The following is a 19537-nucleotide window of genomic DNA, read 5'->3' on the forward strand; positions in this document are numbered from 1 at the left end:
AATTAAAAATATACAACTTAGCGCTGAATAACAATTAAAACTAGAACTAACACTTGCACTAGAACTATACTCTGTTTTTAAACCAGGAGGAGTAAACGCAAAAGTCAGATTTACACTGGAAAAAATCAAATCAATTAATAATTATTATTTATTTATTTACTTATTATTGTATTTATTTTCGTTTGTTATCGTCAACACTATACATACAAATTAACATTGAAGTTATGAGTGTATTTATTTCAAAATATAATAAAAAAGGGATTAAGAACACAAAATATACAATAATGACACGAAACTGTCGAATTATCAATTACCTAACCTTCAAATTCAAAATTGCCTGTGTGTGAACCTTCCTCGCATTCAACCAATCACGTGCAAGGTCAATCTGGTGACAAATTTAAAATACTCCTCCTGATTTAAAAACAGAGTATAGTACATTCAATATTAATATTGGTTACATAAGAAAATTTTCGAGAAAAATTAGTTTAAACTTTAATTATTTCAAATTTATATAAATAATAAAAATAGCAGTAGCCATGAGTAACTATGGTAACCAATAATTTTTAACAATTCCCTGTTTGCCAAAAACTGATTTAGTAGCTTCTTGAGGTGTGGTGGCGCGCCACTTGTTGGAATAACTGCCGTTGGAATTGAGTTGGGTCAAAATTAGCGGGATGGAAGGAATAGCACAGTTTTCAAAAATTTAAACATGTCTTTCCAGTTAAGGTTTCCTCAAATCTTTTGCGGATATTGGGTGTGCGCATTTTAATGTCTACAGTAAAGTAACTAAATTTAAAGTCTACTAGTATGTTTACTAGTAACTCTACTAGTATGGGATGTAATCACAAAGTCTCCTGATTTTTCAGCATATAATACGGTGGTGAGGGAAAAAAGTAGAGTTGCCATTTAAAAAAATAAACTTTTTGAGATACGGAAATTTGACGCACATTTCTGACCATCCCGTATAACTTTAATTAATAATTGTTGTTAAATTAAAGTGTATAATAGTTATTAAAAGACACCATTAGAAAGAGCAGAAAATTTTCAATAAGATAGATATGGTTCTAGAGTTTTCTCCTGCTCATATAAGAAAGTTATCGACCCGAACAAGGTTTAAGAATAGCTAAAACGTGTGAATTTAGCAGTTTTTGGCCAAAAATGTATGTGTGCAAGCGCGTGATCGCCGCGTGTTATACACCACTAGAAAGAGCAGAAAATTTTCAATAAGATAGATAGATATGTTTATATAGTTAAGCAGCTAAGAAAGTAGATAGGAAATTACGGGTAAAAGTTTGTTGCTGGGAGGTTTGTTGCTATTGTCGCACGGGTAACGGAATATGTATTTTTTTAATTTTTTTAATCCATATTGTAGATGATAATAATTTTTTATAATCCATTGTTAAAATAAAAACGATCCATTAAGCGGGGAATCAAAAATCGATAAATCACTCCATTTTAAACAATTTATAACAAAATGTTAATTAAATCACTCACTTTTTTGATCATCTTACAACAAATTAACTTTATTTCTTGTCAATTACCTTTCGGAAATGAAACTCTGGAAGTTGTCCACGTGGTAAAATAACATTTTTCTTCGCATAATTTGTTTTAAATTATTTTTTGAAGATTTTTAGACACGGTGATAGGACGCCAGATAAATTATACAAAAATGATGCGTATTCGGAAAAATCGTTTTATCCATTTGGAATCGGGGAATTAACGAATGTAATTAATAATTAAATTTGTGTTTTTAATGTTTAAAAATATAATTTATTTTTTAGCCAGGAAAGCAGCGATCTTTCCAATTAGGGAAAACACTCAGATCAACTTATGGAAGTTTCATCGGGCCTCAATACACTCCGGGAATGGTTGGAACTTTAGCTTCTCATGTTCCAAGAACTCACACCGCTTTACAATTGGTTTTAGCCGGTTTATTTCCCCCAACAAATAAATTAAGATGGAACGAAGATCTCGATTGGAACCCAATACCTTATAATTATTTGACAATGAATGAAAATTTAGTTTTAGCGCCGGATAAATCGTGTCCGAAATATTCAAAACTTCGTAAACAAATTTTAGACGCAAGTTGGCAAACAGACCCGATTTATCATAAATACAAAAATATTATATCGAAATTGCAAAGTTTAACCGGGGAAACCGATGATATTTTTGAAATGGGAAATAATTTATTTTCAACGTTTAAAGCTGAGAAAGATTACGGTTTACCACTTCCTGAATGGAGCAAAGACTTTTTTCCGCTAGCATTGGAAGAAATTTCGAAAGAAAGTTGGAAATATTCGACGGGAATAGGAAAATTAAAAATTCTTTATCCGGGATTTCTAATTTCAAATATCGTTAATAACACCTACGCTAAAATTTTAGGAAATCCCAAGTTAAAACGAACTAAAATATTTTTATATTCCGGTCATGATAATAACATAGCTTCGATATTGTTCTTCTTGGACAGTTTCTTCCCGCACAATCCTAATTATTGTTCTCAAATTATAATCGAAGTTCACAACATGGTTGGAACAAGATTTTTGAAATTTATGCATCGTGATGATACTTTAGGAGTTTATAGGGTTATTCCTGTACCGAATTGCGGGGAATATTGCCCGTTTATTGATTTTATGCAGAAATATAAAAACGTTTTAGATACGAATATGTTAAGAGAATTATGTGGAAAATAAATAAACGAAATTAAAGAATTTAAAGAAAATTAAGAATTCATTATTTATTATAAAATCTTAAATCTGGGATTTAAGGTGACTCATTTACTCCACATAAAAGGAAATTTGTAATTATCACTATAAAAAAACCAACACTGCGTCAAAGAAACTTCCCAATTCTATATAAAGTTGTAAATTCTCATTTCCATAACAGGTTTTCTAGGTTCATTCTCCCGGTAAAAGAATTTTTTTAATTTCAACACAAAAACGAAAAGATATAAAGCAACCCAACCCAAGGTAGCAATCATTTCGTTCCAATACGCGCTTAAAAGAACGTTATTTTCAAAATCTGTGTCATGGTTAAATTAATTTCCAATCTTTTCTTTTTGTTTGTTTTGGCGAATTTAGTTTGTTGTTATCGAAGGGTTCCAAAAACAAATACTTTAAAACTAGTTCATGTTGTAAGTAAAATTAAATTGTAAAAAAAAAATGTATAATTTTAAAATTTTTAGTTATTTAGGCACGCGCAAAGAACTCCAGATGAATCAACAATTTATCCAAACGATCCCTACAAAAATGTAACTTACGAACCTTTCGGATTGGGTCAATTAACATCGGTAAATTAAATTAGATATAATCATACTCAGTTTTTGTCATAAAAAATTATTTTAGGAAGGTTTTAAAACTCAATATCGTTTGGGAAGAATGTTAAGAAGTCGATATGGAAACTTTATCGGAAATTACAATTCGAAAGTTTTAAAAGCAAGATCATCGCCTTACAGTCGTACTAAAGTGGCGATTCAACTTGTTTTAGCGGGTTTGTTCCCTCCAGTTGATGAAAGAGATTGGAACCCAAATTTAAAATGGCAACCAATCGCTTTTGATACGAATCCGATGGAAACTGACTTAGTAAGAATAACAATTATTTTTTAACCTCACTCTAACACAATCATTTTTTAGCTTTTCTTACCTCACAACAATTGCAAAAACTTTTTAAAACTTCTAAACGAATACATGCAACGTGGAATTATAAACAACGATTTTCCAAAACTCTCGAAAATCGCTGATTACTTATCTTTCCATTCCGGATGGAACGTCACATCACCTTTAAACGCATTTTTACTTTACGCCGGTTTGCTTTCCGAAGAAGAATATGGACTTGAACTTCCAGAATGGACCAAAGAGGTATACCCAGATCCTCTTCATTCAATTGCGGTTGATTATGTGGCGTCAATTGATAAAGATGATCGATTAAAAACACTATCAGGCGGATTTTTATTAGATAAAATCCTCGAAGAAATTAATTTAAAAATTAATCGAAGCGAAGAAATGGATAAAACGAAGATTTCTTTATTATCGGGACACGATTTTAATATTATAGCGTTACTCTCAACTTTGGGAATTTACAAACCCCATTTACCGACTTATGCAGCTTTTATTTTAGTTGAATTGCACGAAATCGATGATGTTCTTGCTGTTAAGGTGTTTTATAATGATTATACGAAAAAAGAACCGCAACCAATGATTTTACCTGGCTGCGAAACAACTTTATGTCCTTTAAATAAATTTATTGAGATTTATGGGAAATTTGTTGCTAAAAGAGAAATGTGTTTTACGTAATAATAAATAAATTATTAAATAAAAACAATTTTTGTTGTGTATTTGTTAAATATATTAACACTCTTTTTTGGTTAATTAATTTATTTCTTGGAAAACCTTTTCAATAGTGAAATTCGTTTTCAAAAAACTTGTTTCATTTTTGAGATAGAACTTTTAATAATTTTGTTTTGGGTTGATTTTAATAAATTGAAAATTGGTTTCTTGGACCAATTGGAACTTTCATCAATCATTCATAAAAGCATCTCCTTTCTAACGGTGTAGTCAGATTTCGAAAATCGCTTCTACTTTTTGAGATATAAATTATGTAACTCAATCGAGATTTCTAATATTTAAATTTCTTGTCTTAAACTTAAAAAAATGATTAAAAATCGATTTCTAGGAATACAATTTTAAAACTTTCATTAATCACCAACCAAGGTATGTGCTTTTTAACGGTTTTGTAAAAACAAATTTTAGTTTTTGAGTTTTTTTTTTAATTAGTTATTAACAAGTAAATATTTTTATTTCAAAATCAAGTAAACATTAATTTCAAGTGATTTACTTCAATCAAAAAGACAATATATTTTTATTGAAACCGTTTGGAATATTCTTCATTCAATTTTAATTTAAACCACATAATTCATCCATATAATTTGTATCCAAATATTTAGCGTAAAGTTTAACGAAAAGTTCTAACGGGCAATAATATCCACAATTTGGAACAAATAAAGTTTTGGGCTCACTCCTTTCGTAATTTTGATGTAGAAACTACAAACAAAAATGTTCAAAATTAAAAATGTAATAACTTTAACTCTAACTTAATTTACTTTAAGAAAATAAGCTCCCATGAATTCATGTACTTCAATAATAATATGTGCTCCATAATTTGGATTATGTGGTACTAAATTTTCTAAGACCGACAATAAAGCAACCACGTTATAATCGTGGCCTGAATACAAATAAATTTTTCTATTCTTTGCGTCTTCTTCGCCATTAATAGTCGTGTATGTGTTATTAACAATTTGTGACACCAAATATCCAGCGGATAAAATTCTCATATCGCCTTCTGCGGCAGTGTATTTCCAAAAAGCGGCTGAAATTTCGCTCAAAACCTCCGGATACACATCTTTAGTCCAAGAAGGCAATTTTAATCCCGCCTCGTCTTCCGCTTTTAAAGTCGAATAGACCAGCGTTCCTATCAATAAAAGCGGATAATCGTGCATTCCTGTAGCTTCTTGAAGCATTGGTTCGAAATGTTTATATTTTAAGAACACCGGATCTGAAGCCATTGCTGTCGCAGATTGTAACAATAAATTTAATGTTCCAGGACAAAGTTTGAACGACACAAACATCTTGTTATTATCGGCTTGTAATGCGTCGAAAGGGATTGGTTCCCAAGACAAATTTTTGTTCCATTTTAAAGAATCACTTGGTGGATATAATCCGGCTAAAACAGCTTGTAAACTAGCTTTAGCTCTTGGATAATGCGAAGAAATCGCGTTTAAGATGTCTGGGGTGTAAACATCTCCAAGAAGTTTGTTATATTTTTTACGAAGAGATGTTCCAATTTTATAAGCGGTCATTTTTCCATTATTTGTTAAGTGACCAATTCTGAATGGATAAAAATCTTCTTCAGTGTATGGATCATTTGGATACAAACTATCCGGAGTTCTATCACCATGTCTAAAAATCTTCATTCAAACTTATTTATATAAAATACAAAAATTATATAAAAAAAAAACTTACAACGTGTACTAGCTTTAGAGTTGAGTCAACTCCAGCAATATCGTCGATGTTATCAGCAACACCGACTCCTAAAATTGATATAGTGACTAAGAGTATATGTTTCATTTTAACGCCGCGAAATTACTTTAAACTTATCGAGTTTTGCAACGTTTTTATACATTGTTTTATCTTGCTTTTTGTGCCAATTCATTCCTATTAGATTTTTTTTTGCCATCAGGTGTCTAGTTATTAATCATGTTCTACTCAATATATATTGAAATGTGTCGTAGTTTTGTATACTTTACAAACAGACTTAAGTTGTGCTTTAATAAAATCACTATCTCGATATCTAAAAGTGTAAAATATTTAGATGTTATCGTTTACTTGTAAAGTATATGAAACAATTACGTAGAGAATATTATATTATCTTCCGATTTAACTAACAATAAAATGTTTCAATATGGTGTGCACAATCTGTTAATCCAAGCAGTCTAAAGTTTGGAAAGAATCTAGTTGAAACACAATGACTTAATTTAAGCAAGTATTAGAGGGGTTTGTTGATGAAATATGTGAATGATGATCAGACTTTTTGATGGATTAACTTGACCCCAACCTAGTCTAATTGGAGACTGGAAACATTGTTAGCTAACTTGACATAGGTTGGTTAATTGCTTTATAAATGAGAAATAATTGAGTAATGCCAAAAAAAAAAACGCATCTAATTTTTTTCTAATACAATTAAATTACAAGTTTACATCAAAGTTATCCACAAAGTTCATCTAAAGTACCAGGATCCAATTCCTTAGCATACAACTTAACAAAAACTTCCAAAGGACAATAAATTCCACAATTCGGAATAAAAATCGATTTAGGTTCATCGTCTTCATAATTCTGATGCATAAACTTGACTAGGTAAACCCCAAAGTATTTGTGAACTTCTATAATGATGTGGGCGCCATAATTAGGATTGTGAGGAACGAAACTGTCCAAGAAGAACAATAAGCCAGCCACGTTAAGATCGTGACCGGAATACAAATAAATCTTTCTATTTTTAGCTTCTGATTCCCCATTAATCGTTGCGTAGGTGTTATTAACAATTTGTGAGACCAAAAAGCCGGGGGTTAATAGTTTTAAATCACCAACTCCGGCTATATATTTCCAAGATTCCGCCGAGATTTCGTTCAAAATGTCTGGATAAACCGAATCGGCCCAAGATGGTAATTTTAGTCCAGCTTCGTCTTCTGCTTTTAAAGTCGAATATAATAAAGCCCCAATTCCGATTAATGGATACCCGGTCATCCCTGAAACTTCTTCTAACATCGGTAACAAATGGTTGTATTTCGTCACTATTGGGTCTGTAGTCATTAATTGAGTAGCTTGTAGAATTAAATTGGCAGATCTCGGGCAAACACCGTAAGACATAAATAATTTGTTTTCATTTTTTGGTAAATAATCGTAAGGAATGGGTTCCCAAGGTAAATCTTTATTCCAAGTTAAAGAGTCACTTGGTGGATATAACCCAGCTAAAACAGCTTGTAAACTAGCTTTAGTTCTTGGATAATGCGAAGAAATCGCGTTTAAGATGTCTGGGGTGTAAACATCTCCAAGGAGTTTGTTGTATCTTTTTCGAAGAGATGTTCCAATGTTGTAAGCGGTCATTTTTCCTTTATTTGTTAAATGACCAATTCTGAATGGATAAAAATCTTCTTCGGTGTATGGATCATTTGGGTATAAACTGTCTGGAGTCCTATCACCATGTCTAAAAACCTTCAATTTAAATATATTAAAACAAATAATAAAAGATATTTATTTACTTACAACATGAACTAGTTTCAAAGTTGAGTCAAGTCCAACGAAATTCTCTAAATCATTAGCGAGAGCTAAAGATATCGTAGAGATTAAGAAGATCAATACAGCTTTCATCTTGGCGATTCGAAACTCGAAATTAATCGAAATTCAAACGGTTTTTATACGGATTTTTTATCTTTTTTATTGAACCAATTTATTAAAGAGGTATTAAAGATTCTGTAAAATTAGTATATCAGTTATTTAGATTTTAAATTAATTTGTTTAATATTTTTTATTTCGATAATATCAAAATATTAATTTATTTTTGTTTCTGTTTACGTCATCAATACTTGAAAACCCAACCCAATACAAAGTTATCTTTTTGTTTAAATAAAAATTAATCAAACAATTAAAATGATATAAAAGTAAATCGTACTTACCGTTCATGAGGTTATAAAGTATTGATCTTTTAAGATTATTTGTATAGAATATTAATAAAAAAATATGTTTTAACATTTTAGCGTTACAACCGCAAGTAATTAGTGAAAAACTCAGTTCGTTAACAAATAGCTTGAAAAATAGTTTTTTGCTTATAATGACATTGAACGTTACTGAATAACACAAGATTAGATATGTTTTGTACTGCATAACTTTTCGTGATTTAAACACGGTGAGGTTTCTTTCATAGCATCGACTATTTCTGAAATGAATCAATCCGTATTCTTTTGTGGCAGAAAGAAAATTCGTCGCATGAGGGAACAAACAAAACGCAAAAAGGTCCAACCTCGGGCCTGATCTGGGCGAGTTTAAACCGACTCGAGGTTGACATCAAAGCGGCGTCGTCAAGCTAGAAGACAGGATTAGCGACCTCCGTCGTCCGGGAATCGCTCAATGCCGAGCACATTGTGCGCACCCCGAAGAACTTAGGCCCGCGGGCCAACCCTGGAGATTCTACAAGAGCCAGGCGCAAGAAATTGTCGGATGAATGTGCCCTACGTGCGCTCAAAACTCGATAAGGGGAAGTTAAAATTAAACGTCGGAACGTATCGGTCTAAAGTGACCTAAGATCCCTCTCCAACAAAAATTTCTGCTCGGATAATGGCACATCACACCCTACCCGAGAGCTTTATAGCACGGTTGATAGCGCTAAAGAGCAAAAGGGGAAAATTAAGGAATTTTTAAGAGCGCACTTATCGTCGAAACGTGTACTATTATTAACGAACTTAAAACTGTAATAAAAACTAATTTTTATCTATGTCTTAAAATTTAGGGACGACTAAGAAGACTTGATAGATAGAATTGATAGATAGAAGAGAAGGGTGAAACTGAAGTGAACATGGGGGTATTTTACAAAGTAAAACATGTAATGAACCTAAATCCGGTTCTGTCGAGCTTGCGTTGGTCGACAACTTCGTCCCGACAAAGTCGGCAAACCGGGCGCCCCTAACGAGTTGAGCGCAAACTTAATTACTCGAAGCAAGGTGGAACTTTGCAAGAAGTCGCGAACTGGAATCGCATTAGTACGTATTGTGTTAAGTTCGTGCGAACGGTGCGAACTAGGAAAATAAATAATATATCCAAATGGAAACGCATACGCGAAATATCCAACCTTTATTACTCGTGGTTAATTTCCAACGCTCTCGCATCGCAGTTTCGATTCGGTTGCTGGAAGCCGCTAAATAGGTTGTTGCTAAACTCGTTGTCGAGGGATGGAATGCTTAATTAATTTAACTGTCAAAGACAACGTGGGGTGACTCTGGTTTCGGGTCAGGTGACCAAGCCGACTCACGGCTAATGATGAATGTTTCGAACTGCCAGGAAGCAGATTGGCTATTAGTCATGCAAACTTACCAATACAGCAATAGAGACGACGATTTAATGTTTTAATTACAAGTAGTTATAAAATACTTTATGATACATAACTTATTATTCGTGCTTTTATGAATCTTCTTATTACCTAACAAAGCTTCTTTCAGTTTCTAGAAGTGTATTGTTCTTCATCAAGAACTGCTTCCATTTAGGAAAAGAACAAGACGAGTAAAGAATCAAACTCAAAGGGTTATTATCATAAAATTTCTCTTCCCCTCTCGCTATAATAAAGACAAGCTATATCGATACCTATAATTTCTTGGAAATCGTACGGTTTTAGAATTTTGTTGAAGATTCTACTAATTGAAGATCAAATGTTGCTTATGAGGACTAGATACTAGTTGCAAAAGACTACATGCTACTAATGGAAGATTAGATGCTAATAGAAGAAGGTTCTGGTTAAAAACAACTAAATATTGCTTGGAGGTGATTAGAAGCTGATGGCAAAAGTGTAAGTACCGCTGGTAGAAGACTAAATATTACTCACAGAAGTGTAGATACGGCTTACAGATGACTAGGTACTGCTAATAGAGACCTAGATACTGCTAGTAGAAGAATGATCTACTTATAAACAATTAAATATTGCTTGTACATGATTAGACACTCTTGGAAAAAGTCTAGATACCGCTGGCAGAAGACTAAACAGTACACGCAGGACATTGTAGCAACTCCACATTTTTAATTGTATGTAAAGATTAAAAGTCTGGCTAAATCCTAAATTGAAGGAATCTTGTTCTCCGAAAACTATTCCTCCGCGGTTTCATTTAATTTTAATACTATAAGTTTATTGATTTCAAAATAGCCATAAAGTTTCCACAAAGTTTCATTAATCCCAACTTAGTAATGAAAATCTGAAAGTCTATCCTATTTAAAGAGGTGAAAACGATGTTTAAAGTTTCCGTTTTCAAACAACATCGTCTAAAACTTCTCTATATTTAGAAAGTAAACGGTCAATTTGTGTGTAGCACAGTGAAACCCGATAACAGATACTTCGCCTCGTTTACGACTAATAAACGCAAACAAACGGGTAACGGTGGCTCCACGGTGCATCCAAGAGAAGTTTTACAACTCGGCCGTTACGGCAGCGTCGTCGGCTCCCTAAAATGTTTTCGCGTAAAAATAATCCAGTTTAACGTCTTTAGAAGCTGCGTAATCCGCCGTGAAATGATTTCGTGAGGAAAAGGGAAGTTCTCTTCTTAAGTATTTTTAAAAAAACATGTTAAGTTTGTTTTTATAAAATGTTATTCTTTGGTTGTATATCGTTTTTAATCTTTTCGGGTCAGTAATAAATATATTAAGTAAGTAATTTAAAAGTGCTAAAGTAATTTTAAAGCGCTCGACTCTGCGAATATAAATTTCTGCACGTCGTGATAGGGGAGGACGGCAAAGGACGGTGTCGGCTGCAACAAAGAAAACACGTACGCTTTCGGCGGAGGGTTTATCCGGATGTTTGCCGAAAGTTTTCACGTTCCCGGTTGCGAATTACTGCCGAAATAAGTTAGGCCGGCCTTCAGCCTTACGTAGGTAATTACAGTTTTCTTGTTTCAGGGCCACCGTTCCAACTGTGCGACTGGCTTTTCACGAATTTTCCGACACCTGCGATTTCTTTAAACACTTTCCGTTCTAAAGTAGACTACTAAGTACGTTTCCAAGCTTGCGATAACGAAAAGGATTTACTCTAATTTCAAACTTTAACAAGGTAATAAAGATAGAGTAAAGAATAAAAAAGTAAATTGAAAAAAGTTGCTTTCAGTGTAGAAAACGCTGAAGGAAGGAAAGTAAAAAATTAAATCTTAAATAAAAATCTTCTTAGAGGTTGAAATTTTCTTTATTTTATCCAAAAAAACTCGGTAACCTACCTTGAGCGGTGGTTTTTCAGTAAAACTCTAAATTGCGTCTCACCTATAAAACCGGTAGAAAGAGATTGCCGTCGTCACTTCACGCCGTTTTCGTTCTCAAACGGGAGTAAGACTTAACCGGGGTCTCCCGGAGGAGGAATTACCACGTTCCTGGCCCGGAACGCCCCTCACCCTAAAGTGACTTTAATTATTTTCGCCGGTTCTCGCCCCCTTGCTAAAGTGGCAACAAAACACGTTTCTCGCCGGCTCCCTCTTCACACCTTGAATTAAATTTCACACCTTTTGCCATCCCGAACAGATCTGGACTTAGACTTGCGTCGTTAATCGTTTAACACTTGTTTTCACTTTTAAACAAAAAAAAATTAAAAACGTTTACAGCAAAATAAGCTGTTTTGTAGAGAATAACAAAGCGGTTTTTGACAACTGAATGATGAATGTGCTTGTTTTGGCTTAAGAAAACGTGAAAATCATTCCTTAAGGATCTTTGGATATGCTCATAAATGTCTAAAAATATCTAGAAAATAATAGAAATGTATATAAATGTCAGAGAGACGATTTATTAATACATTCGATAATATCCCAACGGTGAATAATAAATGTTAATAAAATCCGTGTTGGTGTACAAAATCAATTAGTGGAATAATTAATTTTGCTCTCGTCATTCATAGGTCAAGCTGAAAATCAATGGAAACAGGGTTACTACAACCAAGTTCGAATGGTCACACATTGCCGCTAATCGATACAATTATCATGGAATTTGGGTATTCATTTAGTAAATCATAATGTTAAGCAAATATTTTCCCCCGCATTTAGTTTAGCAAACGATTTTGCTATACCGTTCAATTGCATTGTTTCGGTTTATTTCACGTAAATACATTTTCGAAACACGAAGGTAAAGTAACATTATTTCTTATACAACGTCGACGCCGCATACACTACCAGAACGTGTTTTATTATCTTAAAGTCGTGTACCGCTCAAAAGCGCAACACGGGAAGCTTTCGAGAGCTCCCACTTCAATAACAATATATGCAGCCCGTTCCCAGTTGCTTTCCTCTTCTATGTACGTCCTACTCGAGTACGCTGTGTTTTCAATTCTAAGAAAAATTGTCGACGCTGCACGACCCTAATAATATGAAAATGGGTATGCATATGAATTTTAGTTTGACTCCACGCAAAAATTGGAAATTCAGAAACATTTTTGTTTGTTTTTTAGTTACAAACTAAATGGTGTGTGAATTAAAATGTTATTCTCACTAAAAGCTAATAGTACCGTTGATTAAATAATATCGCGTTTCAATTTTCCAATCGCTTTGATTTTGGTTAGTTTGCTCAACTCATGTTTGTCAATCTACAACTCGGAACAATTCATAATGAACCTCGTACATTTTTTATGCTGTGACGTGTAAGCAATTCAACAACAATTTTTGTTTTAAATTTTCGAATCATATTGTTTTTATATAAAATCGCGTTTACAAGACTTCAAGATTAAGTTCTGGTATGGTACATTTTTTTTTAATGTTATCTTTGTGGTCTAGGATTTTGATTATCAGTTGATTTTGATATTCGGCCGAGGGGGATGCCGAATATCCGGTATCCGACTTTTCGCAAAATTTTTCGCTTCCAACTTTCAATTCTGAGTGCCTCTCTTTCCGTTTTCGCGCATTGTTGCCATCTTTAATCCGAGGCTGATGTGACAGTTCTGTGAGTATTTCCAGGTTAAAAATAAAATAAAAATTGGATGTCGGAGATCTTAAATTGATCCTCATGCTTTGAATCAAATGATCTTGAATAAGATAGAGGGTTTGATACTCATTTTATTTTCATTTAAATCAAAGTAAAGTTGAATGACCTAAATATCATGATTACACCTTGTAGTTAATGATACGATACGAGTCAATGTCGATGGCCAAGTAATTTCAAAAGGGTATTTAACTCTAACGCTTTTCCTAATGCACCTTTCGAAACTTCATCGATGTAGGGCGAATGTAAATTTGTAGAGGAGACTAACGCAAAAGATAGCCACCACAAACGACCGTTGCTATAACCACACCTTGAAACGGAGTTGCTTTCTAAATCGCATTGCAAATTGTAGATGCTCTCAAACACTCTCTCGGATGGTATTCATCTCCCAAGCGATCTTGCAGGAACCAACATTAATTAATTAGTTCGATAGATTTTACGTGGTTGAATTCGCAAGATCGATATGAACGTTTGTTGAATAATTAAATTAGGAAACTTGGGTTGTGGTAAAATGTCGAGTTTTAATAAAAAACGCACATTAAAAAGGGAAAGTTAAGAAATTAAGTCGGTTTTGGATGGGACGGAGTGGTCGTAACGCAATGCGACGCCAATTACCTAAAGTGGTCCTCCGGCTTATTTTCATACATCCCGGCGACGAAGAGGATGCCTCAGGCCGGTTTCCGGTATTACCGGAATTGTCGGGGGACGATGTGGCTGCAAATGACACCGCACCGGCTTAGTTTCGACGTAAAGTTGAAATTACGAAATGACTTCAGACGATATAATATCAAAATAAATTAAATTTTTTTTATATTAAATTAAATCATAAAATTTATAATAAAATTATCGTCATGAAAAAGGATTAATAAAGGCTTCCGTATAAAGTAAGCAATTAATAATTATATTTCATTAATTCATTGGCTAGTCATCGTTATCCTGATCTTAATCAATAAAATCATGATGATACACAATAATAAATTAATTAGCCTAATTTTGTTAAACAATAAAAATCGAACATTCACGTGTAACAAAAGTGTGTATCTCGTGATTGAAGATAAATAAACCAAAAAGTCAGTCAAAATAAATCAATAAAATTGTGATTCATCAAAAAATTCTATTTTATTAAATAGAAAAAAATATATATAACAGAAAAACCTCTCTTGTTACATCATTGCGTTTTTTCCTTAACACATGCTTACCATATCTTCACGATAATAGCATTTAACCAGTTATAACTAATTATTCATAATAATTCTAAGTATTTACCTTGACGTCTATTTTCTGTATTTCATTCTCAGTATATAATTATAACAACAATGGTACGTTGTTAACAGTTCACGTTTATGATTGAAGCGACTTTAAAGTTCCTTTAATTATTAAATCCAGTTAAAATGAAGAGATTATTTATCAGTTTAAGTGTTTTTATATGGATTTGTAAAGGTGAAGATATCGAAAATTTAGTTAACATAAGAAAAACTTTAAAAGTTTTACATGTAGTAAGTAATAGTTATTTACGTAACCAGTTATGAAAAGATTATTCACGTAATTTGCAAATATTACATCCGTTAAACAAAATTATCCGTTTCATAACGTGTTAAGTACAAAATTTTATCTAATTCCATTGAAAAAGCAATTTTTGTTCATAACTTGACTTATTCTATTAGTGAATGTCAATTTATCAATTTATAGTTGGGTAATGGGATTCATTACATCACTAGTAATGAAATCAGAAAATTTAATTTTCATAATGGAATTAGATAAATCAATTTTATTAAAGATTATTTTAGATTGTATTATTTTTGCAAGGTTTTTAGACACGGTGATAGATCCCCAGATCAATTATACCCAAATGATATTTACACAGAAGAAACTTTTTATCCAATGAGAATAGGAGAGTTAACAAATGTAATTATTATTAAACGCTATTTCAAACTAAATTAATTTTAATTTAACATTTTAGAAAGGAAAAATGACCGAATTTAGAATTGGAAAATCATTAAGAAGACGATACAAAGCATTTTTACCAAAAACTTACACCCCGGAAATAATTTCTTCAGTTTCTTCTCACATGTCAAGAAATAAAGCAAGTTTAGAGTTAGTTTTAGCGGGATTATTTCCACCAACTCGCGATATAACATGGAATAAAAATTTATTATGGGAACCAATTCCTTATGATTCCGTAGAGAAATCGAAGAATAAATTATTTTTAACCGCTGTAGCTTGTCCGAATTACCCAGAGGTTGAACGAAATGTTTCGTTATATTACAAAAATCCGACTGCGTTAAAATACCAACCTTTACTACCATTTTTACAAAATGCTTCCGGATTCAAAGAAAATGAAATCTTAACAATGGGTTGGTATTTGTATTCGATTTTAAAATCGGAAGAAGAATGGGGTTTGGAGTTACCTGATTGGACCAAATCCGTTTATCCCGATATCTTAAAAGAATTATCCGAACAATATTGGGTTTTAATCTCAAAGGGAGATTTAAAACCTTTAACATCCGGGTTTTTAGTTTCGACCATTTTAAATAACACGGATTGCACGATAAATAATCTTAACTCTTCCTGTAATAACACAAAAATTTATTTATATTCCGGTCACGATACGAACATTGCCGGATTACTTGCGTTTTTAGATAATTTCGTTCCTCATAATCCGAATTATGGGGCTCACATTATTATTGAGGTTCATAACATTTCTGGCGAAATATATTTAAAGTTTTTACACGAAAATTATGACCACAACGAACCGGAAATTTTAGAAATTCCTAATTGTGGGAAAGTTTGTAAATTAGAAACGTTTAAACAAAATTATGGAAAAGAAATTGATACTCAATATTTAAATAAACTATGTGGTTGAATTTTAAGAAAATTGTAAATAAATTGTAAATAAATTTTATATTTTGTATATTTAAAAATAAAATTGTTTAAATTAATAATTATATTTGTTTAATTGGTGGGCTCGTACTTCACGGAAGATTATTTTAGTTATCTTTCTAAAAATAATCATGTCAATAAATATTATCTGACAAAATTGTTTATATCAAATTATGAAAGTAAGTTAAAATGGTCATAAATAGTATAAAAAGCAATTAACGTCACGTGTTTATTTAAAGTAGTATTTTTTTTTGTAACCGCTTAACAATTTCGTTTAATATTTGATAAGGATTATCTGATATTTAAATGATATAACATTACTATTATAAAATTATTTTCAAGATTCAAGATAAACATAGATTAAAATCATTTACTATCCGTGCCAAAAGTCAAGGCCCTTCACTTTAGAGATTGTGGTAAAGTTTTTTTTTATTTCTACGTAACATATCTGTATTTGAAATAAACCATGTGAGGAGAGGAGGGTTCCGTCCAATTGTAAAAAGGGGTGCTGGTGTGTATTCCAGACAGGACGTCGCGCCTTTATCTTACCTACATAAAGAAATAAAGGCGCTACGTCCTGTCTTGAACACACACCATCTATTCCAATTACACGGAACCCTCCTCTCCCCGCATTTCTCTTATAATCCTCATTTATTTTTTAATCTAATCGTGGATAATTACATTAATAGTTTTTTTAATTGCAATGATATGATCCCATCATAAAAAGAAACTTGCACCTGGCCCCTTATGGAATAGAAATACATTTTCAAGCAAATTTTTTTCCCATTAAATTGTAAACACATAATAAAACGAAAGACAAACGCCGTTTCCCCTTGGTAGCGAAGGCGTTTCTGTTTACAAAACGAATTTCCTCCCTACGCAATTTCGAAATCGTCAGAAAACAACACTACGCCGCAAACATCCTTTTACAGATTTATAAATATTTCTGTGGAACGACGGGTTCTCAACACGCCAAATGCAAGGTATCTCGTCTATTTATAAGATTCGATACGGTCGATTGTTTGGTCTCGTTATGTATATTTAGCCTGCCCTGTTTGTGACAAGTTCATACTGTACAAGAGTATTGTTTTCCCCTTTACAGGAAATATAATCCATATAGCTAATTAAATACCCATACTATTTTGTTAAAATTTGTATTAGGAATATTGTAGCATTGCTCGATTGTAAATCAGATTGTTTGGAGCGGCGGATTTAACGCTACCGTTTAGAAGCGAACTTATAATTGCCGAAACTATTAAGTTTCAATTAAAACGCCGAACGGGCCAGCATAAACAACAACTTTAACGGCAAGCGGAGGCGCTGCGCTAAGCATTCTCGTAAATCCAGAGGCGACTCTAAATGACCGTTTTATACGTCCACGCGGATACGACCAGGGAATTTAGTCGTTACCGGAGATTTGTTTAGTTAGGGTTACCTTTTAGGACCATTCAATTACTGTCTTAGCTGGTCTTGCCTCTTTGTATAGAAAATTATTTTGGGATTTTCTGTAATGAATCTGTGATGTTCAAAGTTCATTCGATGATGAATGCTACAACGCTACGACCAAAGTCTAAATGGTTAGCATAATAATAACGTTTGTTGTGGAGGTCGGGAAAGGACAATTTTTCAACAAGGTCGGCTAAAATGGAAAACCAGTTCCACAATTCTGATGCTGTTGAGGTATAAGAACATCAAACATTTTTACAACAAATAATCTTCATTAATATAAGTGGCAAAGAAAAAATTCTTCTGCTGGTAAATGGGTTTACCTGTAATTTTATTTATATGTCGTAGTTATATTTCGATTATGAGTATAAAATGATTTTCAGTTGTCTGAATAAATTTACTTGTTTACGGGCGGGAGGAGTTTTTGTGGTTTGATGGTTTCAATACTTAAAACATGAGAAAATAAATACATTTTGAGATTAATACTTAACCTTTGAGTAACAAGGGATTTCTTTAATCTTGAAATATTATGTTATTAAAGCATAAGATACCAAGGAGTACATAGAAATAATTAAAACAATTTATTCTTATCAAGCATAATTAACTCAATCTAACTCAACATCAAGAACTGTCTAATATAAGTTTTAATAGGACTTTCTGAAACACATAGAGCTGCTTTGGCATAACCTTAAAGGAAGTAAGATTTAATTTGTGCAAACGCGAACCAGTCAATCGTAACTTTCGCATTTCGAGAACTAATGGATGCGATTAGGACAATTATCAACTTTGACAACCATTTATTTCGCCATCGGCGTATACACAAACCGGTATTTCGGAATTTGCATCATGCGGTTCCGACGGCGCGTGAACTTCGTTACTGGCGCATTGTAAAAGTGTACAGAGTAAGTTTATGGCACTTGCCGAAGTTGCTGCTGGCGTTTCACGCAGATCAAGTGCAAGTTTCGAACGTAAGGAGGTGCGCATTAAATGCGGATCGACTCGGTTCTTTCAGATTCCCGATCGTTAATGATGGTAATAAGAATAAAACCGCGCGTGCTCGTCGTCGACGAGATTTACGAAAAGAGATAGCGCTTAATGGTTAGTAGAAACCTTGGTTTATTTTTCTGACAATGTCTTTTTGGGAAGTTTAGAATTATTTGGTTTAATTTAATTTAGTTCAAAATTATTGCTGCTTACATAAGTATAAGACAATCCCTCTGTCACTTCAATTCGGTCCTACTAAATCAAAGGAGTCACCATCCCCAATCGTTGCTCGTGGAAACCGCCCTTCAGCAAGGCGAATTCCTTTGTGTTCGGTTTATAAATAAGCGGAACGTTTGACCGTCGAGCTACACAAGAAGGTAGATATCGATACGAGCTTCTGCTGGCCATTGTCAATTTAGGACCCATGTCAAAGCACCAAAAGCTCCATCAGAAAATATCTTGTTACGAGTTCTTTTTTGACGTTCACGTTGAGTTATTCAAGGCTGAAATTTAGCTATTTCGTGTATGATGAATGAAGATTTTATCAATGCTCCATTTGAGGTTTATTACAAATTGTCCACACACAGGACGGTAGAACGCGTTGATCGTAAACAACAATGTCGCTGGCAATATTCTCCGGGTTGCATTTGCTAGCGTTAACTTTATTGTCGCGTTCCCCGGGATAACGTGTGTAGGTACCAAATTTTCAAACTACATAGCTTTAGTTGTCGCGATAAAAACTTTTTTCCTAGGTATACAATTCGTGCTTATTCGCTAAAGATAATAACGGTAATAAAGATGTGGTCTTTGTGCAGGATAATTATGAGGTTATGTGTTAACAATTTTTAAAAAGTTTATAAAATTACGTTTTGACCAAGGAACTTTCAGCTTGCTACAATGGTTCTTGCAGTAACTGGAAAAAAATGTAAAGTACTTCTAAGACATTGTTAAGACAATAAAGGGTCTGGGCCTTACAG

At 33.1% G+C, this 19537-nt stretch overlaps 5 protein-coding genes across 6 annotated transcripts; 3 read left to right on the forward strand and 2 right to left on the reverse strand.

Annotated features, from left to right (window-relative positions):
- Nucleotides 1-1447: 1447 nt before the first annotated feature.
- On the forward strand, nucleotides 1448-2727 carry LOC111428238 (venom acid phosphatase Acph-1-like). The gene is made up of 3 exons (XM_023063677.2): nucleotides 1448-1576; nucleotides 1627-1725; nucleotides 1782-2727. Exons 1-3 carry the CDS (start codon nucleotides 1475-1477, stop codon nucleotides 2688-2690), a joined length of 1110 nt encoding a protein of 369 aa, XP_022919445.2. The 5' UTR covers nucleotides 1448-1474; the 3' UTR covers nucleotides 2691-2727.
- Nucleotides 2728-2963: 236 nt separating this feature from the next.
- LOC111428270 (venom acid phosphatase Acph-1-like) lies at nucleotides 2964-4317 on the forward strand. 2 transcript variants are annotated; one of them, XM_023063722.2, is made up of 4 exons: nucleotides 2964-3130; nucleotides 3182-3286; nucleotides 3342-3578; nucleotides 3630-4317. In XM_023063722.2, exons 1-4 carry the CDS (start codon nucleotides 3026-3028, stop codon nucleotides 4287-4289), a joined length of 1107 nt encoding a protein of 368 aa, XP_022919490.2. In that variant the 5' UTR covers nucleotides 2964-3025; the 3' UTR covers nucleotides 4290-4317. The 2 variants fall into 2 exon arrangements, with proteins under 2 accessions (XP_022919490.2, XP_022919491.2); XM_023063723.2 differs by having other exon boundaries at nucleotides 3039-3130; nucleotides 3190-3286.
- Nucleotides 4318-4829: 512 nt separating this feature from the next.
- LOC111428239 (venom acid phosphatase Acph-1-like) lies at nucleotides 4830-6403 on the reverse strand. Its single transcript, XM_023063678.2, has 3 exons — nucleotides 6015-6403; nucleotides 5096-5959; nucleotides 4830-5036 (listed from the first exon to the last, which is right to left on the reverse strand). Exons 1-3 carry the CDS (start codon nucleotides 6117-6119, stop codon nucleotides 4890-4892), a joined length of 1116 nt encoding a protein of 371 aa, XP_022919446.2. The 5' UTR covers nucleotides 6120-6403; the 3' UTR covers nucleotides 4830-4889.
- A 288-nt stretch (nucleotides 6404-6691) lies between these two features.
- Nucleotides 6692-8125, reverse strand: LOC111428526 (venom acid phosphatase Acph-1-like). Its single transcript, XM_023064080.2, has 2 exons — nucleotides 7812-8125; nucleotides 6692-7760 (listed from the first exon to the last, which is right to left on the reverse strand). The coding sequence occupies exons 1-2, from the start codon at nucleotides 7914-7916 to the stop codon at nucleotides 6756-6758; spliced, it is 1110 nt and encodes a 369-aa protein (XP_022919848.2). The 5' UTR covers nucleotides 7917-8125; the 3' UTR covers nucleotides 6692-6755.
- Nucleotides 8126-14573: 6448 nt separating this feature from the next.
- LOC111428240 (venom acid phosphatase Acph-1-like) lies at nucleotides 14574-16171 on the forward strand. The gene is made up of 3 exons (XM_023063680.2): nucleotides 14574-14746; nucleotides 15057-15155; nucleotides 15211-16171. Exons 1-3 carry the CDS (start codon nucleotides 14642-14644, stop codon nucleotides 16111-16113), a joined length of 1107 nt encoding a protein of 368 aa, XP_022919448.2. The 5' UTR covers nucleotides 14574-14641; the 3' UTR covers nucleotides 16114-16171.
- Nucleotides 16172-19537: the final 3366 nt, after the last annotated feature.

Source organism: Onthophagus taurus, chromosome 10, assembly GCF_036711975.1.
Source record: "Onthophagus taurus isolate NC chromosome 10, IU_Otau_3.0, whole genome shotgun sequence".
NCBI lineage: Eukaryota > Metazoa > Arthropoda > Insecta > Coleoptera > Scarabaeidae > Onthophagus > Onthophagus taurus.

Excerpts from the sequence above, each read along its gene's own strand:
- LOC111428238 (XM_023063677.2), top strand. The coding sequence starts at position 1,475 with ATGTTAATTAAATCACTCACTTTTTTGATCATCTTACAACAAATTAAC. Across the intron at positions 1,577-1,626 it reads CTCTGGAAGTTGTCCACGTG|ATTTTTAGACACGGTGATAG; the intron begins GTAAAATAACAT and ends TATTTTTTGAAG. Across the intron at positions 1,726-1,781 it reads GAATCGGGGAATTAACGAAT|CCAGGAAAGCAGCGATCTTT; the intron begins GTAATTAATAAT and ends TTTATTTTTTAG.
- LOC111428270 (XM_023063722.2), top strand. The coding sequence starts at position 3,026 with ATGGTTAAATTAATTTCCAATCTTTTCTTTTTGTTTGTTTTGGCGAAT. Across the intron at positions 3,287-3,341 it reads GATTGGGTCAATTAACATCG|GAAGGTTTTAAAACTCAATA; the intron begins GTAAATTAAATT and ends AAATTATTTTAG. Across the intron at positions 3,579-3,629 it reads ATCCGATGGAAACTGACTTA|CTTTTCTTACCTCACAACAA; the intron begins GTAAGAATAACA and ends ATCATTTTTTAG.
- LOC111428239 (XM_023063678.2), bottom strand. The coding sequence starts at position 6,119 with ATGAAACATATACTCTTAGTCACTATATCAATTTTAGGAGTCGGTGTT. Across the intron at positions 5,960-6,014 it reads CTCTAAAGCTAGTACACGTT|ATTTTTAGACATGGTGATAG; the intron begins GTAAGTTTTTTT and ends GTTTGAATGAAG. Across the intron at positions 5,037-5,095 it reads TGGGAGCTTATTTTCTTAAA|TTTCTACATCAAAATTACGA; the intron begins GTAAATTAAGTT and ends TTTTGTTTGTAG.
- LOC111428526 (XM_023064080.2), bottom strand. The coding sequence starts at position 7,916 with ATGAAAGCTGTATTGATCTTCTTAATCTCTACGATATCTTTAGCTCTC. Across the intron at positions 7,761-7,811 it reads CTTTGAAACTAGTTCATGTT|GTTTTTAGACATGGTGATAG; the intron begins GTAAGTAAATAA and ends TTTAAATTGAAG.
- LOC111428240 (XM_023063680.2), top strand. The coding sequence starts at position 14,642 with ATGAAGAGATTATTTATCAGTTTAAGTGTTTTTATATGGATTTGTAAA. Across the intron at positions 14,747-15,056 it reads CTTTAAAAGTTTTACATGTA|GTTTTTAGACACGGTGATAG; the intron begins GTAAGTAATAGT and ends TATTTTTGCAAG. Across the intron at positions 15,156-15,210 it reads GAATAGGAGAGTTAACAAAT|AAAGGAAAAATGACCGAATT; the intron begins GTAATTATTATT and ends TTAACATTTTAG.